The 22,699-nt window shown below is 56.2% G+C and overlaps 1 protein-coding gene across 3 annotated transcripts in view; it reads left to right on the top strand.

The window, feature by feature from the left end:
* RELT (RELT TNF receptor) overlaps positions 1-10,054 on the top strand; it is a 77,037-nt gene extending 66,983 nt beyond the window's left edge. For all 3 annotated transcript variants that reach the window (XM_075919558.1, XM_075919557.1, XM_075919559.1), the window contains 5 exons: positions 2,352-2,432; positions 2,846-2,927; positions 3,657-3,914; positions 5,012-5,192; positions 7,171-10,054. In XM_075919558.1, coding sequence (XP_075775673.1) covers positions 2,352-2,432; positions 2,846-2,927; positions 3,657-3,914; positions 5,012-5,192; positions 7,171-7,182 — 614 coding nt within the window. In that variant the 3' untranslated portion in view covers positions 7,183-10,054. The remainder of the gene's footprint in view (positions 1-2,351; positions 2,433-2,845; positions 2,928-3,656; positions 3,915-5,011; positions 5,193-7,170) is intronic.
* The last annotated feature ends 12,645 nt before the right edge of the window (positions 10,055-22,699 follow it).

Genomic DNA, 22,699 nt, shown 5'->3' on the forward strand with positions numbered 1-22,699 from the left:
AGCACCAGCATGGGCTCCGCAATGCTGGGGGGGCCCTGAGCCTCAGGGAGCCAGATCCAGGCAAGCCAGAGGCCACATCTGGCCTCCGGACCTGAGGTTCCCCACCCCTGCGCTCAGGCCAGAAGGGACCCTTGTGATCCCTTGTGATCAGTGTGCACCTGACCTCTGGCATCACCCAGACCAGAGAATTGCTCCCAGGAGCCCCGTGGTAAGCCTGGGAATGAACCACAGATCAGCTGCTGTTGTAGCCAGCAGTCACCAGTCCTAGGCTCAGCAGGGGATTTTGCAGACTATGCACTTTGCTTTGCCATGGCAAGGACACACTGCACCAGCTCAGAGCCTGGGGGTATGTCTACACTACCCCGCTAGTTCGAACTAGGAGGGTAATGTAGGCATACCTCACTTGCAAATGAAGCCCGGGATTTGAATTTCCCGGGCTTCATTTGCATAAACTGGGCACCGCCATTTTTAAATCCCTGCTCGTTCGAACCCCGTGCCGCGTGGCTACACGCGGCACGAACTAGGTAGTTTGGACTAGGCATCCTAGTCCGAACTACCGTTACTCCTTGTGGAATGAAGCCCGGGAAATTCAAATCCCGGGCTTCATTTGCAAGTGCGGTATGCCTACATTACCCCGCTAGTTCGAACTAGCGGGGTAGTGTAGACATACCCTGGGATAGTGCCCATTAGACCTCCCTGCTGGCTTTGGGGGCCTAGCTGGGTTTTTTGCTAACTGTCTATTGCCATCTCTCTGGGGCGAGATCATACACTGGCCAGGGCAATGCTTTATGAGCTATGGCTGCAGCTCTCCCTGCTATCTAGGTTGCAGCAGCTTCAGCCAGCAAGCCCCTCTGTAACCTCAGCTCCCTGTGCTATGGTGGAATGAAGATGCAGCTCTCTCCCCAAGACCCAGATTGCATGGGTTGGGCTTTTAGGCTGCAGTGCCATCTCCTGGCCAGTGAGGGCAGTTGTGTTGGTGAAATCGCTTCATTCACATTGACATTGACATTGACTATGTCCACATTGGGAAGGTTTGGCAACTAGAGTGATGTCAACATGCAAAAGTCGCCAAAAGTGAAAATGGTCAAACCAGTTTTTCTGCCTCCCATTATCGACAATTATGGCCACATTGCTAGCACCTGTTGACAAAGCAAAGCATTGTGGGTAAGCATCCCAAAGTGCAGTGTTGTGGGAAGGCAGAGTTGATCTCTGTGCTTCCCCCTCGGAGCTCTGTGAACTCTCTGCTTGAGGAATGTCGAAACAGCACAGCTTCTGTCCTCCTCCCCTTGTAGTAGCTGCCTGCCTGTCACTGTGTTTCTAGCAGGGCAGAACAGGAGCAGTCCAATGATTTGTTCTTTGTTTGTTCCCCAAATGGAGCAGCTCATTCAGCTGTTATATACTTCCCAGAGCTTTGAAAGGGGAGGGACACATGCCTGCAGGGCAGCAGAGATCACAAATCACTGAGCCCAGCCATCAAGGCAGGCATTGTGGGATGCTGGTGGAAACCAGATCTCTCGACAAAACAAGCAAGAGTCCACAGTGGCTCTTTGTCAACAATAAAGGGAGCGAAAAAGACAAATCTCTTGCAGGGCTGGAAGTTTTTTGTCGCCAGAACTGGGTGTTTTTCCTGACAAAAGTCGCATTGCAGTGTAAACGCTCTCACTGTTTTGTAACCAAAAGGCAGGTTTTGGCAACAAAACACGCAGGTGTAACCAAGGCCTGAGCCATTGAACAGGGTGTGGAGCAGTGCCCTGAGGGATGCCTCTTTCTAGCATAGGCAGGGCCTGGGGGCAAAGAGCCTGGCAGTGCCCTACCTACCTCAGGAGTAGGGGGAAGCAGGCAGAGTGAACGATCCAAACAAAGCTTGTGCTGCAAAGTTGGGGTTCAGAACCATTTCTGGATCTGGGATTTGGGTCACGCCTGAGACACTATTGTGATAGAACCACTCTACAATAAAAGGACAGGAAAGCTTCCGGCTGATCCAGGACACCAGCTGACTTGTGTGATAAAGAAGCATTTGAAAATACCCTGACTTGGGCGGAGGGGGGCGGGGGGGGGGGGGGGGAAGGGCCACATCAGGGAAAATGTACATTTTTTTCATAGCTGCGCCACAGGAGAGTGCTTAAGACATAACCCTAAGAGCCAGGGTGCTAGGGTTCTGTCTGGCCAAGCCACTGACTGAGTTTCAGCAAGTCTTCTCCTTTCTATTACCCCATCTGTAAAATGGGCACAACTGCTTGCCTCTCTGTGTCACCATGAGGCTTAATCTGATGTGCATGAAGTGCTGGGCTGCTGCACGACTGTGCATGGGGAATGGCAGTAGGTTTTAATACCCGCTTGTCCCCCTCCAGGTAATAACTCTGCCTACAGAATAGAAGACGCGAATGAAGACACCATCGGGGTCCTGGTGCGGCTGATCACGGAGAAGAAAGGTCAGTATCAAGGGAGGCGGGGCCCTCTGACCCAGGGGGCTGCCCATGGACTGAGAACTGCATGTTCCACTCAGGGGAGAGACCCGACGTGTCCTCCACTGGTGAGCGCTGCACTGGTGCTGGCCGGTGATTTAGATTTCCAGAGAGCTTCCTCTGTATGGCTCCAGCACCGGAGGGCTGTCCCTTGTCCTTCGCCAGCACGCCAAAGGGCACAGGTCTCCCTGCCTGTGGACCCGTGACTCGGCCCCAGGTCTGAGCCTGCAGAGCCCAACCTTAGAACAAGTAGGGCCCGGCCTGGGAGGGTCCACCTCGGTCCCTGACTTGGCCAGTGGCTGAACAGTTGGCCTGGTGTCTCCCTTTGCATCTGCCTTGAGTATCATCATGTTCCCTTGTGTTTGTTTGCTGCCCCCCAGAGAACGCTGCTGCCCTGGAGGAGCTGCTGAAGGAGTACCACAGCAAACAGCTGGGGCAGGCCAGCCACAAGCCGGCTCCCAGGTAAGGGCATTGGGCCTGCACCCCCTGGTGGGGCTGGCTTCACTTGCAAATGTTGAGGGGAGAGGGACCTGCCTGAGCAGGGAAGGCTGGGAGTCTGCTCAGGGCAGGGAAAATCCAGGGCTGCTGCTGGCATCTGAGGGGCCTGGCTAGCCCAGCTCCTTTTCCTTAAGGTCACCCCATAGAAAGCTCCCAGTTACCAGGAAACCCACTTGCCCACATCCCCGGTACAGCTCCGTCTTGCAGCCTGCCCCAAACCCAGCTCTCTGAGTCCCGCTCCCAAGGCAAACCCCTGTAGGGCTCCGCGGGGCTGTAGCTGGTTCGATCCCCTTGTAACCCCATTGGGAAACCAGTGCTGCCACCACGTGACCCAAAGGACCCACCGCGCTCGCTGCGCCAGGCAGAGAGCCGGGCTGACCCATCCTTGGGTGGGTCGCTCGAGCGAACGTGCTGGCGCTGGCTCCGGGAGGAAGGACACAGGCTGGTCCCTCCGGCCAGTGATCCAGCTTCGTGCTCAGGGTAACTCTATGGCGCTGTGTGCAGGTGAGTGGCTGGCTCCTGGTGCTCCCCGGCATGGAGCTGGGATACAGGCTTGCAAGCGTTCCAAGCCGTTGTGTGCAGGGCTTGTGTCTCCCCTGTCACAGACCCTGGCCTACCCCCCCATTTGCAGGGAGACTTTAACTAGGGCTTCACTCACTCCCCTCTCCTCACTTGCTGACTATCTCTCCCCAGCAAGCTGCACTTCCTACCGCACATCCCCCACATCTGCCGGCACCAGCACCACCTGCACACGGTGCAGGGCCTGGCCACTCGCTCAGGCCCCAGCTGCACGCGCTGCTGCCAGAGGAAGTGGCCGGAGGTGCTGCTTACTCCAGAAACTGCAGCCACCGCCGCGGCCTCCGTCATCACCACGACCGCCAGCGCCAAGCCGACAAAGCCGGGCGGCAAGGCCGGCAGGCCGGGCGAGATCACCATCCTCTCCGTGGGCAGGTGAGAGGAGCAGATCTGGGCGGGGGTGGGGGTAGTTCCCTGTCACGCACAGAACAGTTGGGAATGGAGCTGGGCATGCCCAAGGCCTGGGCCCTCAGCCCCACATCACAGCTCAGACCCAGCTAGGAGCACACTCCAGACCCACGGGCTGTCCAGTCAGGTGCAGCCCTCAATGCCCCATTGTGCATCCCAACCCCCCACGGTCTGGCAGGCCCTGTTAAACCGAGCCCTCCCCTAATGATCCCCAGCCCACTGCAGAGAGCCAGTCCTGGAGGCAGCAGCTCAAAGCCCTCAGGCCTGGAATGGCTCCACTGTGATGGAGAGGAGGAAAGATGGCTTCTTTCGTAGCTGGGTCCCATGTCTGGCTTGCCCAGGGCGGGGTCTTCATCCCGCACTAGGGGCTGAACGGCACCTGAGTCTGAGCCCAGAGAACTGGGTCTTCTGTCCTAGGCAGTGGAGGGTTGTGGCTTAAAATCCTGAGCTCCTGAGAATAGTGATAGAAATGTAGCCGTGTTAGTCTGGTGTAGCTGAAACAAAATACAGGACTATGAGACCCACTGCCAACAGGTCCTCCACTGGCCCCGTGTTACATATGGACCAGGCCTCTCTAAGCAGAGGCATGTCTGGGCACGGCACGCTGCCCCCTCTTAGTGCCCAGAGAGAATATCCTGAGCACCAAGGTGGGGTCACTTGTTCCGCCATCTGTGGGAACACGCCGGCTGGGATTGAACATGGGCCAAACAGCGAGGGCTAGCCAAGATGCACCAGCACTCTGTGTTAAACCTGGGTATGTGGGCTAGAGAGGGGGACTAGCAGCCTGGCCTCCAGCTCTGCCGCTCCTCACTCGGTGACCTTGGGCAGGCTGCGTGCCCTGTGTGCCCCAGTTTCTCCATCTGTGCAACGAGGCATAGACCAGCCTTTGTAAGGCCCAGCGGGGAGATGCAGCTGTGTCTGCTCAGCGTCTTTCCCAGTCAGTCAGGCCCTGCCCACTTCCACCTATGGAGTGATGCTGGCTCGGGGGGCTCATGCCCCCGGGGTGGTGATCATCTCTGGGCCCCGCTGCAGTTTCTCTGGCCCACACACTGCTGTGTCTGCAGGTTCCGCGTGGCTCGCATCCCCGAGCAGAAGCCCAACCCACCGGAAGTAAAAACCATCTTGGAGGGCGGTGGAGCCGAGCCGACTGACTCCCCCTGCAGCCGCCTCTCCGCCGAGCAGAAACCGCTGGTGGGCAGCGGAACCAGGTCAAAGTGGCTGAAAACAACCGACAGCCAACAAGAGGTGAGTGTACACCGGAGGGGCCGGGGCGCCTGAACAGCGAGGGTTCCAGCGTCCCCTGCCCCGAGGTGATAACCGTGCTCTCTGAGAACTGGCCTCCCTCCCCCATCTCCGGGAGCTCTGCGTTGTCAGCCAGTTGCTTGTGTAAGGAACTCCCATCTCACTGCACGGCCCAGACGAGGCGATTTCACCCAGAGCTGTGGGGGAGGGGGACAGCTTCTCTTGGGAATATCCACCCAGACTATGCTGTCCTGTATCAGTGCCCAGGGTCAGCCAGCTGGGCTTAGCCATAGGCCCGGGGACCCAAACCGCCGCCTGCTGGTCAGAGTGCTGCTGAGGCAGGCGGAGTGAGATGGCTCTTCTGCCTCTCTGGCCTGCTCAGCCTGTGGCCTCTCTGTGGCTGACGCCAGTTGGAGGACAGTGTTTTGGGGCTGTGGACTCTGAGCCCTGCAATGAACCAGCAGTCTTGCTGTACAAAGAGCAGCCATCCGGCAGCAGCGTGGAGGTGATGTGCACCGAGCATTCTTCGCGATTCCCCTGGGCCAGGGGACGATGGGGCTGCCGTGTGGCACTGCTCCTCCAGGGGATGTGCTGCTTTCTGCGACATCAAGCCTGCACTTTACAGACAAACAGCCGCTCTTCCGGGTGGTGCCGGGCCCCCTGGCTCCTCCCCTAGTCTATGGGACCTGTGGATCCTCAACTCCTCTGAGCACCAGGCCACAAGCTTCTTGCTGTGACTGCAAAGCACCCTGCCCAAAGTGGAGTCTTAGTGAGTCTCCTGTGTCAGGAACCCCAGCACCGTGACCTGCCTGCAGCCCCCTTCACGGGGCGCTAACAGTGGGGCTGGACACTGACAGCGAACGATCCCGCTGCTGCGTCATCCGCACGCAACATCCAGCCGCTGCGAGTAGATCCCGGTGATCTGGGTGACTCTCATGTCAGTGACCACCCTTTTTGTCCCGCCTGCCACATGCCCTTTGGCCTCTCAGGTACCACATGTTGGAATACTGAAACCAGGATCTGAAAAGCAACAGCCCCTCTCCTATCCCCACCCCCCCCACAGTAGTTGAGGACTTGATCCACGATTTCTGAGCCAGACCCGGCAGGGAATCTCGCAAATGGGCTGCTCTCCAGTAGAGACCATCTGCAGCAGCAGCAGTCTGTCACACACCCGGGCTGCATGGGAGCATCATGGGACATTCCTGTTGTGGCGCTTCATACATTATAAAAGCAGGCGCAGGCTAATGTCAGGGGGGTGCCCTGATCCATAGTGACATGCTCTGCGGCGTTGTGATGCCAGTGCATAGCTGGGATCTCTGGCTCAGATGCCCCAGCTGCTCTGGGCTGTTTACCTGGGAGTCTCTTATACTTGCGGCTGGGTGACAGGTTTTGTTTTCAGGACGTTGTGTTTCCTGCCCTGCACGGTGGCTGCTCTGTGACAGTCGGGCTGTGGTCTCCGGGAAGCTCTCATTGCATAGGGAGAGGCGAGGCTGGGTGAGCCTGTATGTGCTGTTAGAAGGCCATACTCAACTCACCTGTTCCCTTGCTCCATAAAGTTCTTCTAAGCCTCCCTCCCACCTGGGTGAGGTGGGGAAAGTAGGATTAGCTCTGCTTTATGAATGGGGAAACTGAGGCACTGGCACACTGAGGCCTTGTCTACAGAGGGACACACAGGACAGTTAATCTGGATGTAACTTCAGAAGTGAATTCAAGTGTCCTAAATTCGGTTTAGTTTAAACGAATTATTGCTACTTTAAGTTCTGAGTGAGTGGAGTTGAATCATGCTCTTTTTAAAGAAACCCACTTGAAATTACTGTGGATTAACAGGCCTGCAAGTCCCTGTCTAGACAAACCCTAAGAGCTTTCACTCCACGCCCAGCTCCGGCAGAGTTTGGCCAAGCTAACTCTTGTCCTCAGGGCTGGCTGCTGTCCTAGCGGTCACATGTGGGTCTCACACCTCTTCTCTTGCCTCCCGTTGCAGGTGATCATCTGACTCCCTCATGCGCCAGGAGACCTGAAAAGCAGCTTCTGGTTGAACTGTCCCCCCGAGAAACGCACACCCTGGGCGATGCTGAAGGCGAAGAGTGACACCCATTTTCCTCCGCCACCCTAGAGAATCGCAAGCGCAGCCCCCGGTACCAGGGCTGGCAGGGAGGAGCAGACGGACACACCTAGCACCTCAAAGCATTTTTCTTTTCGGGAAAGACTTGTGGGGAGGGGAGGGGGGCGGAGCGGGCTTGAGGGGGGCTGGAACAATTCGCATAGTGGGGGCGCTGCCACTGGACCAACAGTACACCCTGCAGACAATGGAAACCACGTCAAGCCAGCGCCTCTAGCCCCAGCACTTCTGGGAGGGATGGGGGATTCTTAGCCGCCCAGCTGGAAACCCCACGTTGTAGTCTTTAAAGTCCGAGGAGCTATTGCTCCAGCAGAGGGCGGTGTTCTTAAAATGGGGGCTGCTGGGAAGAGGCAGCTAGAGTGTGGGCTGGGATTGTCTGCCAGCGGTGGGGAGGGTGAATTTGGTTTTCTCTTTCCCTGTGGGAACAAAGGGAAATCCAGGCTGGGTGGCGGGGAAACTCTCTGGCTGCAGACAGTCCAGTCTAGTGTGACCAAAGCTCTGGCTACTTTCATGTCCCGGTGGTGACTGTCAGCGCACTCACAGCACAGCTGTTGCCGTGTGACTTTTATCATGTCTCGCCATAGCTGGTGTTCTTCTTAAAGCTCCAGCTCCTGGAGCCACGTGATTGGAAGACGCTCTGAGCTTTTGTTAATCCCCTTCCTTGCCCTGCCCTTCATTTCTAGCTGTCTGCGTTGCAGAGAGAAGCTCGAAAATGTGACCCCCAATGCACCTTAAGGGCTCAAACTAGAAATGAAATGAAATGAACCCACATTTTAGGCTTTTTCTTCAAAAAAAAATTCATAATTTTTAAGCCTCTCTCCTGCTTTTGGGAGCTTTACGGTCCATTGCAGGCATCCAATTACTCCCTAGCAGGGCTAGTGGAGTTGTAACTACTAATGGCGCTTTAAAGAGACACACACAAGTTGCAGGGGAGTAACCCACCCAATATACATTTCCTCCGTTGTTCCTGCCCACACGGGAAGCAGGGATCATGCTCACTGATTGATGCTCTATTAGGCACTGCTCAAGAGTATTTTTGTTTGTGTGGGGCTGGCTTTTTAAGCAGGAAGCTGCCTTGATGGGTTCAGAAGCTGGGGGCTTCTCTGCTTTGGGTTTGAAGGACACTCTTTAATTTTGGATCTTTGGCCGTAGCAGGAAGAGCTCTGGGTTGTGAGAGTGTGGTCAGTGTCTGAGCTGGGTTCTGCCTGATGCCCAGCACTAAGGGGCTGGCCCAGCACTAAGGGGCTGCCCCAGCTTAGGCCAGAGTCAGTGGCTAACGTTGTGTTTGCCGCAGTAGGAGCTGACTTAGGCCCCAGCCAGATCTCTGTTCAGGATGCTCAGCCTGAATGTGAGGCCGAGGTTGCTGGGAATTCCATCCCCTCTCCCCCAAATTCTCAGCACAGGGTTACAGTCCAGTTTGAGTGATGTCTTCTATTCTCTGGAGCCCCTCCGTGTCAGCAGAGAGCAACGGCTCCGTCAGTCAAGGGCACAAGGTTCTGCTGGGGGCAGTTACCCCCCTAAAGAAGGGAAATAGTTGCTCTTAAGGGCAACGTCCTGATTTTAAAAAACATCGAGCAGTGATTGAGAGAGAGCCGGGCATTTGGCTATCCCCAGCGCCCATGGGGGAAAGTGCTGGGCATTCTGCCTACGCTGCCCTGGGGCAATCCACCACTCTCTTTAGAAAAAGGGAGGGGGCAAGTTTTCCCAGCCAACCCTCTAATGGCATCCGGCCTTCCCCACTGGATGAGGATTTCAGCCACTCATTCTCATGGCCATGGGGCTCTAGGCAGCCAGATCAATGAGCCAGTCTGGCTCTAGCATCGGTGAAGCCTTGGACTATCCAAGGGGCTCCCTGGCTACTGAAAACCCTTGGGTCAACCCACCCCTGCTCCATGCTCTGTTCTCCCATGGAGATGGCTCCCCAGGTCGGAGCAGGCATCATGCGGGATCTCTCAGGGCTGCTGCTGTTTCACTCCAGCCCACTTAGATCCCATTCAGAACTCTCCTCTGACCAGGCCTAATGGCAGGGCCCGTTCTTTGCGCAATGACCAATATGTGGGGGGTACTTAACCAGCAAACCCACCCTCGGCCCACTAACTCCAACAGCATCTTCCAGTCCTGGCCCTGGTAACACTGCAGCATCACAGCTGGGCATAGCGGCGTGCTGGCCCATCCCTCTAGCGTACCGCAGTGATGCAGTAACATGACCGCCCCGTAGCATTCACTTGGTCAGAAACTAGACTGAGACCTTCAGAAATGAAGTGGGGGAGACCCCCCCTCTGGCTTGCCAATCTTAGCTCAGGTAACCCAGGCCCCCAGGAGCTGCCTCCTCTCCGGTGGGGGGGATGCTTAGGCATGCATGTTGCAGCGCTACCGTCATGTGCTAACATGACACAAGATCCGGGGCCAGCATCTCTGTCCTAGCCCAGCATGTGGCCCCATGGCTGGCATGCCTCGCCCCAGCCTTCCGGGGGTGTTATCCCATTGTTTACAGTAGGGGACGTTCTGTTGTGTAGTGTTAGTCACTGTGTGTTAGCTGTTCAGTTTTGTACATCACATGTTCTGTTATTTATGAGGGCAGTGCAGGGATCTGCTTTTTAACCGTGTTTATACATGCCTCTCCCCCACTGCTGGCAGCATCCCCGCCTTCGCCCCTACCTTTTATTTATTGAAGATGATTCTTTTTGAAGCCATCATTTGTGTCTAAGCCTCCTGGTTTATTTCTGTAGAGCAATAACTAAATAAACCCATCAGTGTCTGATGAAAGTCAAGTGTTTTGAGATTTGTTTGTTGGGCAAGCCTCCTTCTCTCCTCTCTTGGGGAGGCTGGCGTGTTTCACCATTTGCTTGCAGAGAGAGGAAGGGTGGGCTGGTGAGGAGGGCACCAGCGTAGGACTTGGAAAGTCTGTGTCCAAGTCCCTGCTCTGCCACAGTCTTCTCCTGAGACCTTGTGTAAGTCGCTTAGAAAGGGACAGAGGTGCATAAGTCCAGTGTGAGTTGATCACTGACCTCCACAAAACTCTCCCACAGCTGTTGCCTAACCACGAAGGTGCCTGCATTTGCGGTGGTTGGTATATGCAAAGCTGCCTCATCTCACTGGGCCTGCTGAGACATCTCAAAAGGTGAAGGTGAGCTGGTTGGGGCACATGCCTAGGTCATTAGGGCAATCCCTAGAGATGTGGGCTCCAGTCCCTGTGCTGCCTAAGAACAAGAAAAAGCTGATCTGGTTTAGGTGCCAAGAAGGGGCTGAGAATCTGGGCCTAATCCTGCCTCATGGGTGTAGACCAGGCATTGTACAGGGAGCTTGGGTGCCTAGCTCAGGCCTGAGAAGTGCACTGGGCAGCAAGGCCCATAAATATCTCTGCGGGTCAGGCTCTCTGCCTCAGTTGCCCAGCTGGAAATGGGCAAAGAGTATTGCCCTACCTCATGGGGGGTGGGAGTATAAATACCTTAGCTTAGCTCAGGTACAATGGTCAGAAATCACAGCCTGCCTTGGGCTGCCCAGGGACAATTCTCTAGTCGTCAGTGCCTGGCACTGAGGCAAATCCACAGCTGTAGCCAAGGAGCTAGAGCCAGGTGGGTGAAGGGAAAGGCTTAGTGGCTGACAGTCACTGCTCCCTAGAGCTGCTGGGGGAGTGTTTGTTCCTGCTGGTGCAGATGGGAGGATGTTTAAAGCTTCACAAGGAAGCTAACGACGTTGATCAGCAGAGGAGAGAGGCATTTTTCCATTTTGCATGGACCCATCACAGCCGCTGCCTGTAACAGGCTCTGGTCCCAGCTTTGGTGGTTGTGCAAGTGGTTGTCCCTCTTGGAGACCCGGGCCATTCCCAGCTTTTGAAGCCCCCGCCATAATAAAAAATGAAAACAAAACAAGGCACCAAAAAAGAGACAGAATGTGAACGTTTCTTTTTTACTGAGCAAATGCTTTTCTAGCCTGAGCGTCTCACTTTGGTCCGAGGGGGAGGTGCATCAAAACAAGTCACTAAACGTATCAAATGCCCCAAAATTAACAGGTGTCTAAATCTGAGGCTCCTTTTGAGCTTGAAGCCCAGGCCAAATGGTTCATGTGGTACCCCTCTGATTGGCCTTGAGTGTGTGCTGGGCCCTTTACACTCAAGGCTCACCACATGTTGGTAGGTTAAACCTCAGGGCCTCCCTGGGCCAGGACTAAATAGTGCTCCCTTCTAGGGAAACTGAGGTAGAGAGGTTGCTATAAGTGATGTGCTCAAGGGGCAAGGCAGCGGCAGGAATAGAACACCCTGCCAGTCTCCTCCTGTACTTACAGCCTAGAACCCACATTAATCTTTATATTGTGTGGGGTGTTACCTGTTCTGCACAGGGTTGCCCGCCCCCTGAAGGAACAGGTACGCAGCTTGGGTGCCTTCCTGGACCCTTGCTAACATTTGAGAATCGGATTTCCTGGTGGCCAGCAGTGCTTCAACGGATCCACCAGCCGTGACCCTTTCTGAGTTACAATGACCTGGTCACAGCGATTCATGCTCTTGTCACTTTCCAATTGGACTATTGCAATGTGCTCTACATGGGGCTGCCTTTGAAGAAGAGACTTTGGAAGCTTCAACTGATCCAGAATGTGGCTGCTTGAGTTTTAACTAACACTTGCTATATGGAGCACATCATGCACTGGCTTCTGGTAGGTTTCCAGGCACAATTCAAGATCCTGGCCTATCAAGCCCTAAACGGTTTGGAACCGATGTACCTGAAGGACTGTCTCCTCCCATATAAACCTGTGTGGGGATTAGCGTCAGCTGGGGAGGCTCTGCTCAGTGTTCCTCCAGTTATGGAGATACGGCTGACATCTATGCGGAGCAGGGCCTGCACAGCTTTTGCTCCCAGGCGATGGAGCTCCCTCCCCAGGACAGTCGCCTGGCACCGACACTGGCATTGTTTCAGCACCAGGCTAAATTCACCCTTTGTACCCGGGGTTTTGTTGATGCTGGAGTTTGTGTGTGTGCGCCCCTCCTCTCAGTATGTCTTAGTAGGTTTTATTGTGTTTGAAAATTTTGTAAGCCACTTCAAATATTTTAAATAGAGAGGTGGGATAAAAATATTTTAAATAAACAAATGGTAGACTCCAAACCCCAGAGCTCTGCCTGGGCCAGCCAGACACCAGTGTATAGCCAGACAGGATAACATCCCCCGCACCCCAGCCCTGGAAATCCTTTAATACCAATCCTGCACTGGCCCAGGGCCAGGGACTGAGTGAGCAAATGGATCCCTTCATACATCTGAGCTAAAGTTCAGTCCATGGCCTATTTATTTAGAGCCCAGGCTTGGCTCTGTCCTCACTGGTGCTGAGAGACTCAGTTTACCTGTCTATGCAATAGTGAGAACCCCACTTTTCTCTCCAGGCTTGCCCCTTGCCTTGAAGGAAGGTGGGATAGTACCGAGTATCCACATCAGTAATGCAACAGGGAGCCCGGCAGCATCCCCTGCACACACCTTGCTGGTAGGAAGAGGGGAAGGCTTGCTACTTGTTCTTCCTGGCTGCCCTATTTGCTCTCACATTAGCGGGAGAGGAAACACAGCAAGTGCTCTGGCCTCCGACAGGCTCAACACCTGGTGGAAAAATAGGTTAAAACCTGAGACAGAAACGCAGCCATGCACAGCGACGTGGCAAGTCAAGCAGCAACGGCCACCAGCGTGCGTGGCTGAAGGGAGAGGTGTAAAGTCGGGAGAGGGGTGGCAGGGAAAAGGATAAAACACTGGCATGTTTTGTTCAAACCGCCCACAAGGCTGAGTTATACACTGGCAGCCTCTGTACTGCCTTAATGGATAGTGCATATTTATTATTGACACACACGCATAACGCTTTGGCATGTGCTCTTTCTCTGTGTCAGCGATTTATAGACACACTGACAAAGACACTCCAATATAAATAGCCTTTATACTTAGGAGCTAGAATACAATTTGCCTTAGTGGTAGACAATCACCCTTTATCTTTCCAGAATAAGAGTTTCCCGTGAGGAATGTTAGATAATACACGAGCCAAACCGCAGATGCTTAGCAATGCAATCTGAGCCACCGTACACAGTTCTCTCTTGTTAGTTCTTATTTAGCTACCAGCTGACGCCTCCTGGCGTCATTGTAGCTATACGTTATTTCTGACTCCAGTGGGAGATTTAAAACTAGACTTAGCACAGGATGAGTGACTGTCTGGCCTGGTAGGAGACAAAGCAGCTGGGCTGGCCTGTTAGGCCCTCCCTTCCCCCATCCGCAAATGCCATTGGCAAGTTTCTGTGTTTGCTAACCTTCCCCAATTTTTTTTTCTATGTTGGTCTCCGAGAAAAGCTTCCCGTGTTGGAGTAATGCAGCACTGGGTGCCTGAATCACCGGCCCCATGTGCTGAAAGGCCCGGGCTGAGAATGCAGCGCCCGCAGTCATTGCAAGCGAATGCTAATTCTGAAGTCTAGTGATGTCACAGGCTTGGCGGCCCTCGTCTCTGCGCTCAGAGTGGGTGACGGGGGAGGGATCACTTCATGATTCCCTGTTCTGTTCGTTCCCTCTGGGGCACCTGGCATTGGCCACTGTTGGCAGACAGGATGCTGGGGCTACGTCTACACTGCGGGCGTTTTGCAGAAGAGGAAATGCAAACAGAGCACTCATTTGCAAATCTCGTGCTCTCATTTGCATATTCTTCTACAATCCTTTTTGCAGAAGAGGGTTTTGCCATAAAAAGCCCTGTGTAGACAGGGCCATTTGTCGGAAAAACCCCGTTTTTGCTCAAGATCCTGTAAACCTCATTTTTTGAGGAATATGCAAATGAGAGTGCGAGATTTGCACATGAGCGCTCCATTTGCATTTCCTCATTCAAGGTTTCAGTAGGCGTCAGCTGCCTAAAGACCTTTGTGGCGCGGGGCCTAAATTCTTTTGGGGGAGGGAGAAGTGTTTGTTTTATACAGTAGGGCTTCGGCTAGACTGGCATGATTTTCTGCAAACGCTTTTAATGGAAAAGTTTTCTGTTAAAAGAATTTTGGAACAGAGCGTCTAGATTGGCACGGACGCTTTTCCGCAAAAAAGCCCCGATCGCCATTTTTGCTGTCTACACTGAGCTGCCCACACTGGCCCTTTTGCGCAAACGCTGTGCGCAAAAGGGACTTTTGCCCGAATGGGCGCAGCATAGTATTTCCGCAAGAAGCAGTGATTTCATACTGCAGAAATTCAAGCAGCCAGTGTAGCCAGCTGGCAAGTTTTTCCACAAAAGCAGCTGATTTTACGGAAAAACTTGCCAGTCAAGACACAGCCTAGGGCTACCTCTACACTGTGCATTGTTGTGCAAGAAGATATGAAAATGAGGCACAGCGATGAATATCGCCGTGCCTCATTTGCATACCTAATGAACCGCCATTTTGCAAAAGGGGCTTTTGCGCAAGAAGGAGCTGTCTACACTGCTCCTTCTTGCGCATAAAACCCCTCTTGCGCAGGAGCTGTTCTTCCTGAAAATAAGCAGCACAACGGCTCCTGTGCAAGAGGAGGTCTTTTGCGCAAGGAGCCGTGTAGATAGTGCCTTCTGCAAAAATGGCGGCTCATTAGGTATGCAAATGAGGTGCGGCGATATTCATCACCATGCCTCATTTGCATAGCTTCTTGTGCAACAATGTGCAGTGTAGACGTAGCCTTGGTGTTTATACATTGCTCAGCATGTTAGTAGGTGGGGAACCTATTTTGGATCAGGGGTTGGTGCACAGAAAATCAGTGCGGGGGGGGGGGGGGCACACATAAGTGAGAAGCAAAAAAAAAAAAAATCTGCCAAGAACAAGAGCGACAGTCTCCACATTCCCCTCACACACCAGAGCCTTAGGAGGGAGCCTAGGCTAGGAGATTTGTATTTGCGCCAGACCCATGGGCAGATAACAGGGGGGGCTGGAGCACCAATACAGGCTCCCCATTGCTGGGGAAGAGCCGAGTGGATCCAGGCAAGATGGAGGGGCCACAGGTTCCTCACTCCTGCTCTGTCGGCCGGGGGCCATAGGTGGGGCCCTGAACAGCCACAGCAAGTACACCTGAAGCTTAGACGAGTGCCAAATCCCCAACAGGGAGGCTGCCTGCTTTTGGTTTTGCGAAAGCTCATATTTCAGAGGCCTGGAGAGCTCCCCAGCCTGCTCCCAGCACTAAGCCGCAAGCAGGAGCACGAAGGACCCAGAAAGTCAGTGCTCCAGCAAAGCAATACCTTTGCCCTGGAGCGAGGGGGGTGACTAGTGCTCATGAAGTCAGGGCAACAGCACTCCTCCTGTGTGACATGGCCTGGCTGTATCCACTTTAGTTTGACGTCTGTCCACTCAGAAGAGCGCCTTACCAGCCGTACCTGGGTGCTAACCCTGCAGTGCGCTGACTGGGCGTGGGCCAAGAACCAGACAGAGACTGGGCAACAGGCCCTGAGGGGGTGCACGGCGAAACCACGCAAGTGGGCAGGAATCTGTCTCTGAAATATGCGCCAAGGCACTCTGGGGAAATGCCTGTGTTTGCAATTCTGTGCAAAAGCTTTGCATCCTCATGGTAAGCCTGATCCCTGCCACGCACCTTGTGAGCAGGCTGAGGGGGCAGGTGTGGCAGTTCTCTGGCGTGGGTTATGCAGGAAGTCAGGTTAGCAGCGCAGAATGGTCCCTTCTGCCCTTAGCGCTGATGCAGGCGGGTGTTAGTCCCATTTTATTATCCCCATTAGGGTCATTACTGTATCTCCAATGAGCTATGTTGTTCTAGGTGCTGCACAACTAGAACAAGAAGCCAGTCCCAGCGCAGCAGCTTGCGGTTATGTAAAGCAAGGCCCAAGAAGGCTAAGTGATTTGCCCTGGCTTGTGCAGCAAGTCAGTAGCAGAGTAGGCCCATGCCCCAGACCACCTGGGGGCCTGTGCTTTAGCCACTGGTCAGGGCTCCCTCCATGAGAGTTCAGCATTGCCTGACCTTCAGTGGCTCCACCAATGCCTGACAGCTTCCCCGTGGCTGTGTGTGAGGGCTCAGAGCCTGGTAGCACACACAGGAATAGTGGAGGGGCTGGGCAGGCAGGGTGAGCTGAAGCGGCGGTGGAGGGGCAAGTTCCTGCTGGGCCATAATGCAGCCGAGCTGGGACATTAAAGGGCAGTGGGTCTTGGAGCAAGCGGTTTCTTTTCCAAAGCCCTGCACTGCTGCAGCCAGCAGCTGCTTGGCTTGGCCTCCTCCATGCAGCCTTAGGAGAGTTCCTGCCTGGCCCTTCTGGGAGCGCCCGGCTCCCCTCAGGGCTCTGCTCTTTTCCTCTGGGCCTGCAGAGCCTCACTCCCCCCTGCTATCCCCACAACTGCTCGCCTCAAATCCCTCCTCCAGCCCCCACCTCTCCCTGCCTCCCCCCCAACCCCTCGCCTCCTCCAGCCCCCGCCTCTCCCCCACCCCTCGCCTCACTCCCCTCCTCCAGCCCCCGCCTCTCCCTGCCTCCCCCCCACCCCTCGCCTCCTCCAGCCCCCGCCTCTCCCCCACCCCTCGCCTCACTCCCCTCCTCCAGCCCCCGCCTCTCCCTGCCTCCCCCCCACCCCTCGCCTCCTCCAGCCCCCGCCTCTCCCCCACCCCTCGCCTCACTCCCCTCCTCCAGCCCCCGCCTCTCCCTGCCTCCCCCCCACCCCTCGCCTCCTCCAGCCCCCGCCTCTCCCCCACCCCTCGCCTCACTCCCCTCCTCCAGCCCCCGCCTCTCCCTGCCTCCCCCCCACCCCTCGCCTCCTCCAGCCCCCGCCTCTCCCCCACCCCTCGCCTCACTCCCCCCCTCCAGACCCCACCTCTCCCTGCCTCCCCCCCAACCCTTCGCCTCACTCCCCTCCTCCAGCCCCCACCTCTCCCCCACCCCTCGCCTCACTCCCCTCCTCCAGCCCCCACCTCTCCCTGCCTCCCCCCCCAACCCTTCGCCTCACTCCCCTCCTCCAGCCCGCACCTCTCCCTGCCTCCCCCCCCAACCCTTCGCCTCACTCCCCTCCTCCAGCCCCCACCTCTCCCTGCCTCCCCCCCCAACCCTTCGCCTCACTCCCCTCCTCCAGCCCCCACCTCTCCCTGCCTCCCCCCCACCCCTCGCCTCACTCCCCTCCTCCAGCCCCCACCTCTCCCTGCCTCCCCCCCAACCCCTCGCCTCACTCCCCTCCTCCAGCCCGCACCTCTCCCTGCCTCCCCCCCACCCCTCGCCTCACTCCCCTCCTCCAGCCCCCACCTCTCCCTGCCTCCCCCCCACCCCTCGCCTCACTCCCCTCCTCCAGCCCCCACCTCTCCCTGCCTCCCCCCCACCCCTTGCCTCACTCCCCTTCTCCAGCCCCCACCTGCCATGAGTGTATCACGCTACTTGGCTTCAGTGCCCGGGCCCGTAACGGTCAAGCCCTGCCCTCCCTGCCACCACTCATTTGCTGTGAGCCCTTTGTGTTCACCACTGCTCAGCCCAGGCCTCCAGCCGCCACGGGCCCTGGGCTACATTGTCACAGACGTGCCTGTGTGCTTTCTCCCATGCACCCCCCCCCCCAGGCTCGGGAGCAGCGCTCTGTAACGTCACCTCAATGTCCCCCTTCACAGCCCTCCGTCAGACTCACTGGGGGGGGGGCACAGCAAAAGAAACCGTGGTAGCTATGAACGGCCCCCCCAGGACCCGCAGCTCACACTGCGAGGGGCAGGCCCAGCCCCTTGCAGCCGGACCCATAGCAAATGCTCTGAGGGGCAGAACCAGCCCCGTTGTGGCTGGGACACACAGCACACACTGCCTGGGGGTTACACTGTTGTTGCAGGAAGCTTTACAGGAGTGTCATGCTGGAGCACTTGGGGCTGTCGACGTGGTTGGCTCAGCCCTGGGGGTGAGGGTGCAGCCCAGTGGCGGCTCTTTGGCTGGGGTGGGGGGACAGTCTCTCTGTGCTGGACATGGCGCCCGTGCTTTGGCCTGGAGAGTGGCGCAGGAAAGCCGCCTGCTGCCTCTTTCCCAAGCCCTGTCCTGCAGCACTCGCCTGCCGCCACGCGATGGCATCAGTGTTGTTCAGCAGGAAAAGGCCTGCATGGAAGGGGGGGGGCATTGCAGCTCAGACACTGCGCCAGTGCAGACACGCCGGAGAAGTGCTCACTGCCAACCTGCTCCACCCCCTCCCCCTGCCAAAGGATGCCAATGTGCAGCGTCGCCAGCCTTGCAAGGTGCGCGCCAGTCTCAGCTTATTTTGCTTCCCTCCCTCCCCTTAAAGCACTAAATCCACACCACTACTTAGGTGCCAGCTTACCCCTTCGCAGCCCAAAACACCTTTGTGGTTCCCCCCCAGCCTCACCCGCTAGGCCCCCTGCAGCGGCAGCACTGTGGGTCTCACGCCCAGTGTGCCTGGCCGTGTTACCGACCCCCCCCGTTGAGGAAATGTGAGGCATGCGCCTTGGCCCGACGGCGGCAGAGGACCACACCTGTTGGGCGGCCAGATGCGCTCAGGGCGCTCCCAGCGCAGCGTTGGGTGCGCTGCACAATGGCAGCCATGCAGGGGGACGGGGCCTGAGCGCACGGGCCCTGACCTGCCCTAGTTGCCATGGGGACAGCAGTGTCCTGCCGAAGCACCCTAACCCTGCGGTGGCGGGACAGAGCAGTGGCGCCCTGTGCATCACTGCTGAGTTTTCCAGCCATGCGGGGAGCGGAGTACGGAGGGAAAGGCAGCTGGGTGCAGGAAGCTGGGCTGTGGGAGTGTAACAGTGGCTCAGGCAAGGCCACTGGGGAAAGCCAAGGGGCTGCGGGCAGCCAGGCACCTCCGCGCTGGCCACTTGGCCAAGCCAAAGGCAGTGCTTTTGGGTCAGACTGGATTTGCAAAGGTGTTCTGCATGCAACGGTGTAGATTGAGGTTAGGGTGCCCGCATGTGGTAAGTGCAGGGGGAAGGCTAAAAGTACAGGAGCAGCGGGTGGCTGCACACTCCCGGGTTTTAGGGACGGGCGTTGTACTCAATGTATGTGCTGTCCAGGACCGGCTGGTTCCCCCCCCCCCAATGCAACACTGCCATTCAGAGACCCGTTAACAAGATGCTGTGGTCCACAGGCTGCACCAACCAGCCCTTGGCAACACCCCGTCCCCTCCCACCCACTGCCTGGTCGCTCTGCTGCCAAGCACCCCTAGCTGGCTTGTTGCTCTTCTGTGCCAGTGCACCCCATGTCCTCACATGCCATAGGAGTCGTCTGATGCCCATGTGACTGCCAGCTCTGCATCAGGTGCAAGGTTGGCTACTCCTTCCCCGGCTTTGCCGTCACAGCTCTGGGCTCGCGTGCCCACAGTTCGCTGCGCCGGCCCAGCCCCACGCTGACACTGTGCTGCCCGCACAGGCCAAAGCAGGGCGGGCAAATCTGTCACTGCAGCCCTGAAAGGCGGCGGCTTTCGGCAGGGCACCAGCGCTGGTCAACATGCCAGCAGCAGAGCCTGGAGCACTGCAACGACAGGCGTGACTCCTGCTGTCGGCGCCCACTCCTTTGCTGGCCTGCCTGGCTACAGAGCTCGGTGGGGGGGTGGGGTAGGGCCCAGGCAAGGCAGGCGCAGGATGCGGTGGCAGCACTAATTGTACATGGGGCTGCTAAGCCAGTGGGGCGGGGGTTGTGCGGCAACAGTCCTGGGTTTCCAATGGCACCAGGCCCCAACTGGGCAGAGTATGGCCCGTCTAACCCATCTAGTCTCCACCCAGAGGGGTTAATGCGTGTGGCTGGGGGGGGGGGGAGGGCAGGGCACAAGAAAACAGGTCTCTGGCAGGGGTGCTGGGCAGTGGTTGGGGCACAGGGGAGGCTTATGTTTTGCAAGGCTAGTGGGGGCATAAGGCTGTTATGGTAGGGTTTGGGGGGGGGGGGGTCGTTGGGCAGGAGGGAGCTGGCCGGGGTGATGGTGTACCGTGGTGGGTGGTGGAGTTCATGGGCAGGTGCTGGTCATAGCAGGTAAGGGGGCGATGGACATTTTGGGGCGGTGCAGGGCATAAGGGGGCTGTGGGGCGGGCAGTGCGGCACAGGGCTCTGGCACTGAGCTAGGAAGCGTGGGGCCAGCCCTCCCATGCCTCTTTGTGGTGTAACGCCCGTGGAGGAGCCCTGCAGGGTGTCTGTGACAGATCGGTCCCAGGACACGCGGCAGGATGTAGCCAGGTGCCAGTGCTGTCTGCATTCTGCATTGGTCCAAAACAGCGTCCCGCCCCCCCCAAACAAGCACTGCCCAGCTCACAGCAGAGGCCCAGCTTATGCGGCTTCCCCAGTGGCTGCCTCGCCGGATGTGCTGCCCCCTCCGCACTGAAGCGAGGCACTGGGGCCAGGCAGGTGAGTGGCTGCCTGCAGGGCCCAGCACCACCCTCCCCACTTTTAGTGGGGGCTCTGTTCTGCCTTCCTTCGGCTTGTCAATCCTGCAGCACAGGGGTGTGAGGAAGGGCCAAGCCAGCCCTGAACACAACCCCCCCCCTCCCAGGATGGGTGCCCCCCCCGTGTGAATTTAATGCTGGTGAAAGCGTAGCAGAACCATTGTTAGCGCTGGGGCTGGTACAACGTGAGCGAGCAGTCGCACGGCGCGCTCCCTCCCTGCCGTGTGCTCGCTACCAACGCACGCTGAGGCACGGGGTGTGGAAACTGCCCTCCCCACATTGCTTTTGTTCCTTCCGGGGACCGCCCGGCGCTGCGCCTGCAAGCCAGCTTCCCACGACTCCCTCTGCACCAGCTGCCAGGCTCAGCGCCCCCTAGGACTGCGGGCCAAAGGAAGGCAATGGGAGGCCTCCAAGCTGGGTCCCAGGCTGCGGTTGCCTTGGTGACTGTCATACTGACATTCAGCCGCCCTTCCCCTGCAGTTCCCGTGGGGCTAGAGCACACAAAATCTACTAGCCTGGGCCCACTTAGGCTGAGAGGAATGTGGGAGTTTCTCCTCAGTCAGGGGCCACGTCAGTGAAGGGTTTTAGTTGTTGTTTTTGCTTCTCACAGGGGCCCTGAGCTGCAATATCATACAGGATTTGGATGACCTTGAAAACTGGAGTAATAGAAATGGGACGAAATGCAATAGTACAAAGCACCAGGCCATTAGTGCTTGGGGCCTGCTACAGTCCCCTTGGATCCGATTTGGGTATGGACAGACTTCTTCAATATTCTGAATGAAATAAATACTATGGGGAGTTGTGTGATGATGGGAGTTTTTAATTTCCCAGATGCAGATTGGCGGACAAGCGCTACAAGCAAGCCCCTCCCCCCAGCTCCCCAGGGTATGAGCCTCACTTTACAGATGGGAAAATGAAGCGCAGAGTGTCAAAATGACTTGCCTAATGCCCATGGAAGAACCAGGAAGAGAAGCCAGGTCTAAGGAGCTCCAGTCCTCTGCCTTCATCACGACATCATTCTCCCCAGCGGGCAGTCAGCACCTTTGCAATGCTCTCCAGGGGCCTTGCACCTGCAGCCACTCACATCTGGAGTGTGATGCCAGGAGCCTAGGGGCCAGCTCTTGCCAAAGCTTTGGGCCTCAACTGAGTACTGACAGATTCATTGTTGGAAACCAGTCCAGGCTCTTGTGAGGAGCAGGCGAGCTATCAAAACTAAATGGGCAACTGTGGGACATCAGCATACAAAGACTTCATGACTTGCCCCTTCCCTTCTCACCCATGGAAGGGCTCATCCCATCAGCCTGAATTCTGGAAGAGAGAAACAAAGATAGCGAACAAGAACATTTTTCATCTCTTTTGCTGCTTGGCCTCTCTCAGGGCTAGAGCTATGAAACAGCACATTAAAATAGGCTCAGCTGGGTTAGTCCTAAAGGACAGTGCTGACAGATAACTTGGTCACCTTTGGGAACCCTCGGCTGTAACCCATGTGTGAATTTAGCTTTGCTTGCTTCCACCTGTAAATAGCTTTCCTTTCTTTATCCTTGTTAATAAATCTTTCGTTTACAGTAGGACTGGCTATGAGCTTTGTCTTTGGTCTGAGATCTGAGGTATAAATTGATCTGGGATAAGTGATGGATGGTGTATTGCAACTAATTATCACTAAGTCCAGCTAGCCTAGGTGGCAAGAGAGACTGGAATCCCCAAGGGGACTGTGACTCCATGGTAAGGCTGTTATATAGCTTCAAGAGATCACATCTGTTCCTGGGCTGATGAAATCTAATTATTATAAACATACCACCAGTTTGGGGGTCTCTGCCCTGCTTTTTGACAGTCTGCCGGAGGCTGGCACAACCATGAACCACTATAGACTGAATGACAAGGAGCAAAACTGTCCTATACTTCAACCCAAGCAGAAAACCTTTATGGAAAAAGTTCTGCATCCAACAGGGTGGTTCAATAAAGAATTCATTCTCTATTAAATTCTGTAGGTTTAGAGAGTGGTTTCAACAGATCCGTATTAGTTGTGACCTGGTTAAGTTCTGTAAGACAGATCAGTCAAGAGTAAGTAAGTCCCCAAGCTGTAGTGTTTACTCCATGAT

Source organism: Pelodiscus sinensis, chromosome 1 (assembly GCF_049634645.1).
Source record: "Pelodiscus sinensis isolate JC-2024 chromosome 1, ASM4963464v1, whole genome shotgun sequence".
NCBI classification, from domain to species: domain Eukaryota; kingdom Metazoa; phylum Chordata; order Testudines; family Trionychidae; genus Pelodiscus; species Pelodiscus sinensis.